The 9,549-nt window shown below is 41.0% G+C and overlaps 1 protein-coding gene across 2 annotated transcripts in view; it reads right to left on the reverse strand.

Moving 5' to 3' along the window:
- Ubr1 (ubiquitin protein ligase E3 component n-recognin 1) overlaps nucleotides 1-9,549 on the reverse strand; it is a 123,580-nt gene that overhangs the window by 18,628 nt on the left and 95,403 nt on the right. For both annotated transcript variants that reach the window (XM_029469902.1, XM_021184371.2), the window contains exons 38-39: nucleotides 3,884-3,951; nucleotides 2,517-2,667 (exon numbers count right to left, since the gene is read on the reverse strand). In XM_029469902.1, the coding sequence (XP_029325762.1) occupies nucleotides 2,517-2,667; nucleotides 3,884-3,951 (219 nt within the window). The remainder of the gene's footprint in view (nucleotides 1-2,516; nucleotides 2,668-3,883; nucleotides 3,952-9,549) is intronic.

Here is a 9,549-nt window from a genome sequence, read left to right on the forward strand (position 1 = left end):
AACCTGTGTTCTGATTCCCAGCACACATGTATGTAAAAGCTGGGCACGGCTACTCACATAGGTTGAACAGAAACAGGCAGATCCCCAGAACTTATTGGCTATCCAACCCAGCTTAACCAATGAGCTCCCAGTTCACTGAGAAACCCTGCCTCAAACACTAAGATAGCGAGTGATTAAAGACACCTAACATTGACCTCTGGCCTCCGCAGGCAGGTACACACTCACACAAATGTGAATACAATAAATATATACACACATAAATCAGTAAAAGTCACTGAACTGGAGAAGTTTCAGATTCATAGCAAAACTGAGCACAAAATATAGAATTCTATATATTTCAGATCCTACACATAGAGAACTCCTATTTCTCAATATCCAACATTGTTCATTTTATGTGTATTACTGACAATTATTTTGACCAACAGTTCATACTGACAAACTGATTCTAAAGTCTAAGCCCAAAGTCATGCCTAATGCCTGTAACCTATCACTGAGAGCATAAAATAGGAGGATTGCCAAGAGTTCAAAGACAACCTGGGGCTATATAATGAGTTCCAAAACAGCCTGACCTAGAGTGAAACTGTTTTTAAAAAGTGGTGCCTGGGGGCAGTGGTTAGGAGAGCTCACTAAGCTTCAGAGGAACTAAATTTAGTTTCCAGAACTTACTTTAGGCAACTGATAACTTCCTGTAACTACAACTCCAAAGGATCTGATGCCTCTGGCCTATGCAGGCACTTGCATTTAGAATGCAAATTCATAAAATTAAAAATAATAAAACTGAGTCTTTGAAAACAGTTTATGCAGAGAGGCAAGAGTCAGAGAAGAGCCAGTTCAGTATTGAAAGAGTAAAATGATGCTGTAAGGCTGACCTCACCGACTCAAGATTTACTAAGGTTCGCTCTTGCACCCCGCATCCTATTGGTTTGGATAGCATATATACATCTATTATACAGACTAGCTTCACCATCTCTGTGCTTTTCCTCCCTTACCCATGCACGTCACTGTTCTGCTCACATTACCTCCAGTTTCATCTTCCCCAGAATGCCCTGAAGTTGGACCCAGAAGTATCTTCACACTGGCTTCTCTCACTTAGTATAGACACTCAAATCTCCTCTCTGCACTTTCAGGACTGGACAGTTCATTTCTTCTCTGAACCAATAACAGCCCACTGTCTAGATGTACCACAAATTATTTATCAATCAACTAATGGCTACCCTGATTGCTTCCAAGTTTTCTCTATTATCTTATGGCAAATGTATACTTTTTGCAGATTCTCTGTAAAAATGAAACATGTAGTACTCAGGGTGGTCAGCAGAGGGAGGTGGACCCTCCAGAACTGGAGTTACAGTTGTGAGCTGCCATGTAGGTGCTGAGAATTGAACCTGGGTCCTATGGAGGAGAGGCCAGTGCTGTTAACCACTGGTCTATCTTTCTAGCCCCTTTTAACAGGTTTTTTCTTTTGTTTTCTTTTTTTCTTTTAAAATCTTATTTTTCTTTAAATTTCCTGAATTTTCAGCATTTTTTATTGATCACTGTTATCCAGAACCAGACTTTATTTATTGTTCACTTATTTTACATGTACACATATGTTTTACATGTACACATGTTTTACATGTACACATAAGATATATAGTATGTAAGGAAGTCAAAAGCTGATACTGAAAGGCCTTCCTTGGTCACTTTCCATCTATTTATTTATTTCTTGAGGCAGAGTCTCTCTGGAGCTTGGAATTCCATTCAGTTTAGGAAGTCAGCTTGCTCCAGGGATCCCTGCCTCAGCCTCCTGAGTGTGGTAGCACCAGGCCTGTCTAGTTTCTGGGTGGGCTCTGCTCCTCAGGCTTGCACAGCAAGTACTTTACACACTGAGTCACTGCCTAGCGCTTCGTGGCTATTAATGACTTGACTCTAAAAGGATAATCTGATTATGTTATAGTCATGTAATTCAAGTCATAATTCACAAATGTTTAATGAGTACTTATTGTGGAGAACAAAGATTGCCAGATACTTGATGCTAAGGGAAATGGTTTTAAAATGTGATTGTTCTCTCTAATCAGAAAACACATGTGCAGAAGGAGAAACTGGGCAAGGAAGAGAATGAGCTACAGATAACCACGACATGAAGTAGCCTATGGCAGTGCAATCACTGGGACTGAAAAAACGGTTCCTGAAAGGCTTGGCAAAAGGCAGAGTGTATGTGGGTAGAAATAACCCTGGAGAGACTTTGACAATGAAACATTTGGAAGACAAGGAGAAAAACAGGTCCTAACAGTCCATCTACATATCTGGAGAGTAGCTGGAAATTAGACAATCAAATATCTTGAGCTAATTACCCTTTCACAACTTATTCTGCCTTTACCTATTTAAATAACATTTGGTAAGAAATATATGAATAAATAACACATGACATAACACAAGACTTAGAAACACATAACATGATTAATCACAAACATAACCCATTCTGCCAATAAAGCAGAGGCACATATTACTTACAGTCATCTACGATCTCGGAGCTTTACCTGTATCTGTTGTAAGGAGTATCTGAAGCATGTGCGCCATGGTGATCAGATGGAAGAGATAGAGGTGGTTATATGAAGAACTAAGTGGTGACGGCTGCAGATCCACGGTGTCATCCCAATACAAGGATGGGAACGCTAAGACTGCGCCGACCTATAAAGGGAAATGGACAGCAACAGGGTAACTGAGAAAGGCCACGACAAACCAATTTCCTAACTAACTGTAAAGGGGACCAAATGATGCAGTTTGTAGTTGTTTTGTTTTGAAATAACCACCATACTTTTCCTGGTGATATTCAACAGAATGTCTTAGATTGTAATTATAATGTACCATAACTGGTGAGCGAAGGCCATCACTAAGTCTCCCTTTGTCGAGCCTCCCTGTTGTAGGTAGGCCTAAGTAGTGGTCCTCTGCTGAGCAGGTCTGAAGATTCTGTATTATAAATACTTGGATGTTCTTAAAAAACACTGACATGACACACAGGCCTCATTCCAATCCAACAACATCAGACTCTGAGGCAAGGCCCAGTTGTTAGGATTCTTTTTAAGATTCCTCGGGGGATTCCAAAAGAGAGTCAGGGTAGACAGCTACTGAGTACAGACTTAGGTTATGAGGTACAAATGGGGTGGTGGTGGGATTGGCTAACTCGATAGCCACAAAATCCATGGTTTTCAAACTTACCACTATTCTTCACTGAGCTAGGTTTAAAAGAATAAGATTATTGCATGGATAGAAAAGTTGCATAAAACTCCCAAGAGTTGCCACCTCTTCATGGGTGGTTTAAGGAAGCTGCCATGTGCTTATGGCCTGGTCTCTATCAGTAGATAATTAATAATTATATTTAATTTATAGCTTCCATGGTAATTCACTGCATATGATATAAACAAGTTTAAAAAAAGGGAGTGGGGAGGACCCATAACAGAATTAGAAAAAGGTTATTTTTATGTATATTATCAAATATAAACTAACTACAAGACCAATTATAAATTAAAAAATCGCTGGGCGTGGTGGCGCACGCCTTTGATCCCAGCACTCGGGAGGCAGGGCAGGCGGATTTCTGAGTTCGAGGCCAGCCTGGTCTACAAAGTGAGTTCCAGGACAGCCAGAGCTATACAGAGAAACCCTGTCTCGAAAAACCAAAAATAAATAAATAAATAAATAAATAAATAAATAAACAAACTTAATTTCATTTTAAAAATAATTTTGATGTTTCAGTGAAATCTGTATTTGTAAAAGAATGGATAACACATCAAATGTAACACCTTGAACATCAAAACTTTATTATTTTGAACAGTAAACATGAATTTAAGTAAGAAAACCATGAATTATAAAGCTTGGTGACTTCAAAGTCATTCTACTGAACACTCACCAGAACATGGAAGAGATCCACGGAGAGAAGGCCTGGTGTATTTTCTGATTGTAGGTTAGGAAGAATAACTAAAACAAAATTAATATAATTCAGTCAGTGAAGCAGTGATGTGCAATGGGGTAGAGGACAGAGATGAGTGCACCACACTTTTAACATATGGTTGTCCCTTTCTGCGAGAGCTCCATAGCCTCAGTAACAGTGTCAGACCTTGGGGCCTCCCCTTGAGCTGGATCCCACTATGGGCCTGTAGCTGGACCTTCTTTTCCTCAGGCTCCTCTCCATTTCCATTCCTGTAATTCTTTCAGACAGTAGCAGTTATGGGTCAGAGGTGTGACTGTAGGATGGCAACCCCATCCATCCCTCACTTGATGTCCTGTCTTCCTGCTGGAGGTGGGCTCTATAAGTTCCCTCTCCCGACTGTCAGGCATTTCATCTAAGGTCCCTCTCTTTGAGCCCAAGAGTCTCTCATCTCCCAGGTCTCTGGTGCATTCTGGAGGGTTCCCCACCCCCAACTTCCTATTTCCTAAGGTTGCCTATTTACATTCTTTCTGCTGGCCCTTAGGGCTTTAGTCTTTTTTCCTCACCTAATACCAGATCCCATGTCCACTTTCCCTCCCAGGCCCCTCCCTCTCTCTCCACTTCGATATTTCTTAAACATTGGATCACCAAACAGGCAGCATACACTAGCTGATATGAGGCCCTCCACACACATACAGTAGAGGACTGCTGGGTCTGTGTTCATTCAGAGATGATGCACCTAACCCTCAAGAGACTGGAGGACTCAGGGAGTTAGAGGTCAGGTTGGGGTGGTGGGGGACATCCACGTGGAGACAGAGGAGTGGGCAGGAGGTATGAGATGTGGAAGTCAGAGGGTGAATCAGGTAGAGGGAATAAAATATGGAGTATAAAAAACTAATTAATTAATAAAATAATTTAAAAAGAAAAAAAGAAGAAGTAAACCATGGGGAAAAAAGATATGGTTGTCATAATAACAAGAAAATGTAACAGAATAAAGGGCCACTAGAAACTCTTATATATAGCTTAAGAGTTGGAAGATAAGATTTAGAATAAAAACCTGAGATAGATTAGAAACAAGGGTACATGCTTATCACTTGTGAGGCTCCAATCTACTCCCTAGCAGCCCCCCACCTTCCACGTCTGAGTGCTGAATGTCTGACTCGATTTATGTACAGGTGACTGAAGCCAGTGCTGAATGTGCTAAGCCAGAGCTGTGCCTGATCTAGCTCCTGCCGCAGAAGAATGGCTTTTATAGAAACATTTCCTCTATCAATTTCCACCAACATTCCTTCCTTCCTTCCTTCCTTCCTTCCTTCCTTCCTTCCTTCCTTCCTTCCTTCCTCCCTCCCTCCCTCCCTCCCTCCCTCCCCCTCTCTCTCTCTCTTTCTTTCTTTCTTTCTTTCTTTCTTTCTTTCTTTCTTTCTTTCTTTCTTTCTTTCTTTCTCTCTTTCTTTTTTTGGTGTTTTGAGACAGGGTTTCTCTGTGTAGCCCTGGCTGTCCTGGAACTTACTTTGTAGACCAGGCTGGCCTCGAATTCAGAAATCCGCCCGCCTATGCCTCCCACATGCTGGGATTAAAGGCATGCTCCACCACTGCCCAGCTTTTGTTTTTTTTTAAAAGATGTATGTATGTATTTATTTAATGTATGTGAGTACACTGTAGCTGTGCAGATGGTGTGAGCCTTCATGTGGTTGTTGGGAATTGAATTGTTTTAGGACCTCTGCTTGCTCCAGTCAACCCCGCTTGCTCAGTCCTTGCTTGCTCCAGCCCAAAGATTCATTTATTATTATATATAAGTACACTGTAGCTGTCTTCAGACACACCAGAAGAGGGCGTCTTTGACCTTCAGAAGAGCAGTCAATGCTCTCACCTGCTGAGCCATCTTGCCAGCCCTCCACCAACATTTAAATGTTTTATAATATATAGCATGTGAGCAGATTAAGGATGGTGAACAGGGAGACCTTGCAGTGGAAAGGAGGACACAGAAAACCTTCCTGCATAATGCTCAGTGGTTAAGAGCAATGGATGGTTTTCCAGAGAACTTGGGTTCAATGCCCAGCATCCACATGTCAGCTTACAAATGTCTGTAATTTCAGTTGTAAGGGATCTGACACCCTCACACAGACATATATGTAGGCAAACTACCAGTGCACATTAATATAAACAAACAAACAAACAAACAAATTAAAGAAAAGGAAACAGAATCCATTTAAGAAAAAAAATCTTCCTATACAGAATTATATTATATGGATTATATTGGGAGGAAGTATAGACAGACTGAATATGATATACATTTATGAAAATATCTCTTATTCTCAAAGAAACTGAAATTTTAACTAGACCTAACAACCAACTTAATAATATACTTTGGGTTCACTTAGGACTTGGCTTAACATCCTGCCTGCCTATTTTCTGCCTTTGAGAGAACAGTGTTAACCGACCTCACCGGCATTGGCTTTCCCTTTACAACCAAAGCTAATGCATTATGTAACTTCCATGCCCCTGACCCAGACAGCAATACAATTGTGTAAATATATGTGTGTTATGAATTAATTTAAAACAGCAAACAAGTTGAAAGTGCCCTTATGCAACAAATATCCACCATAACTGTTGGAAATGGCATGTTGCTATGTTGCTATTGCTTGATAACAGGATGTTTGCAGTACCATGTGCTCTGGGGGCATTTGGAGATAAACATCTCTGTAAAACTCAGGATTACAAGACTAAAGTATCCCTTATTCATTCTCCATACCATGCTTTCTGTGCTCTTTATTAGGTAAAAGACACAGAGTAAAAGAGACAGACATTAGGTAGGCATAGACAGCCAAGTCAGAAAACATAAGCTACAGGCAAATGGAAGACACAGGGAGAAGTGGAGAATTCTACTTGGGCTCAATTTTGGTTAAATTAATCCCAGGGGAAGTGCTGAATTTCCTTTCTTTGTGTGGCAGTGGCACATTTTGGTGCCTCTGGGGATACCATTAAGTGGGTTTAATTGACAAATACTACAAAGTATTATCTCTTTAATTTGATCAGTCTTTAATGAAAACTAAGGAGGAAAATGTCTGGCAAGGAACTGAGATCAAGAAGTTAAGGCAACAGGATTTTCATCTCTCTTTGTGTTTGTTGAGCTGGCCTTGCTATGCAGTCCAGGCTGGTCTGGGAACTAAAAATGCTCCTATTCAACCTCATAAGTGCTAGAACTACAGGTATGATCCATCATGCCTGGCTAGAAACAGTTTTGTATATATAAAAGCAAGAAAACAAATTGCATGGTTTTACTTTTATCTGTGTGTATAGGTGTGTGCAGAGGAGATAGGGAGGGCAGAGGCCAACCCTGTATGTCCTAAGGTGCTGTCCACCTTGTTTTTCTGAACTAGGATGTCTCATCTGGTCCTATGGCTCACCAATTAGGCTAGGCTTGCAGGCCAGCCAGCACCTTGAATCTACCTGTCTCTGTCTTATTGGTGCTGGTATGAAATTTCCATACCACCATGCCTGATTTTTATGTAGGTGTTGGAGAACAAAATCAGGTCCTCATATTTGCTTGGTAAGTATTCTACAATACTACAACTATTGTTTTAAAAATTTAAAATTTATTTCAGTGTGCATGTGTGTGCATACAAGTGTATGCACATGCTTGTAGGTATATTCATCTGTGTGTAAAGGCAGAGGCCAGACAAGGATGTATTAGCTTTTCTTCTACCAATCTCTGTCTATTCCTTTGAGTCAGTTTCCATCTCAACCGAGGGCTAACATTTTCTTGGCTCACCTGGACCAGCAAACCCCAGTGATTTTCTTGTCTCCACTCCTATCCCATCCTCACCCCCAAAGCTGGAGATACAGATATTTGTGGCATGCTTGGATTGTTACTTGGGTACTGGTACGTGAGCTCCACTCTTCATGACAGCAGAGCAGTCTTAACCTTTGGGCTATCTCTCCAGCCTCAACAAAAACTAAGGGAAACAAGTTTCTCCTCTGACTAATTTCTTATATTTTTGGTTGTGGGCCTAGCCTTTAATGGCTGAGCCATCTCTCCAGCCCTCAATTCCAATATTCTAAGCAAGTAGCATAAATATTATGATTTTTGGATACAAGATTGAAATAGGTTCTCATATTGGCTATTTGTTACAGGGAAGCAGTTTAACTTTTCTAAGTCTACAGTATTTACAGATTGCTGAGGAGTTTATTAACAGACTTTTGAAGGATTTATATTAGGTGTGGCATATAATAACCATGAAGTATTCTTTTTATGCTCTATCTTAAACTAAAATGATCACAGGGTTTTGCGACCAAAGGGCTGAGTGTCTGTGGTGGTTTGAATGTACTTGGCCCATGGGAAGTGGCACTGTTAGAAGGTGTGGCCTTGTTGGAGGAAGTAAGCCTTTATCAGGGTGGGCTTTGAGGTTCTGTACTCAAGGTGCAGAAGAGAGCCTCCTCCTGACTGTCTGCAGAGGTCAGTTTCCTTCTGGCTGCTTTTGGATCAAGATGTACAACTCTCAGCTGCTTGTCCAGCACCAGGTCTGCCTGCATGCTGCTGTGCTTCCTGCCATGATAACTGACTGAACCTCTGAAACTGTAAGGCAGCCCCAGTTAAATGTTTGCCTTTATAAGAGTTGCCTTGGTCATGGTATCTCTTCACAGATGGTTGTGAGCCACCATGTGGTTGCTGGGAATTGAACTCAGGACCTTTGGAAGAGCAGTCAGTGCTCTCAACCCCTGAGCCATCTCTCCAGCCCTCAGCAACACCTCTGATAATGCAGTCAGTAGCATTATCTATATACCGATCTTATTTTCTTTCTGGGATTACAAACTGCTTTATAGTCAGGACATTTAAATAATTTCCTAATCCCTGTCCTGAGATTTGTTCTATTCAGTGACTGGAATACTCTCTTTCATCATCAAATTTTTCTTACAAACAGTTCTAAAACTTTACCCCAAAGTTACTATAAATATTTACTTTAAAATTTCTTTGAAGAGTGGAGTGTGGTTAGCACAATCTTAGTCCTTGGCAACCCGTGACAGGAAGATGACAGGAAGTTTGAGTTCCAGGCCAACAAGAGCTACAAACTGAGATCCTGTCTCAAAAATAAAATTAAACTCCATTAGAGCGACAAGTTAACTGTAGCATGCTTATTCTTCATTTTATAGATTGCTCATTGCCCTCTTTCCCCTTCTGAAGTATTGGTGATCAAACCTATCCTTATGTATGCTGGCACAGTGAGCTACATCACCAGTTCTTGCACCTTACTAGTTTACAATCATGGGTATTATGCCTTATTCCTCACTATAAGTGAGGACGATAATTTTCTCAAAGACAGTGATCATTCATTCAATCATTCATTCATTTATGTGTATGTACACATCTGTGTGTCGCAAATAATTCCTGTGATTGTGTGACATTTGGACTTCTGGGATGTTTTCAGGGGGTATATAAATGCTAGGGGCCCAGTAGATGGAGTCAGTGGTCAATGGTTGTTGATCATTCGGGGGGATTGGTTGCAATTTGTTAGTAGTCATGCTCAAAGAAGAAACAAAGGAAAGGAATTAGATTCAAGAATATCTTTTGCCGGGCATGGTGGCGCACGCCTTTAATCCCAGCACTCGGGAGGCAGAGGCAGGCGGATTTCTGAGTTCGAGGCCAGCCT

The sequence above is a fragment of the Mus caroli genome, chromosome 2 (genome assembly GCF_900094665.2).
Source record: "Mus caroli chromosome 2, CAROLI_EIJ_v1.1, whole genome shotgun sequence".
In the NCBI taxonomy this organism is placed as follows: Eukaryota; Metazoa; Chordata; class Mammalia; order Rodentia; family Muridae; genus Mus; species Mus caroli.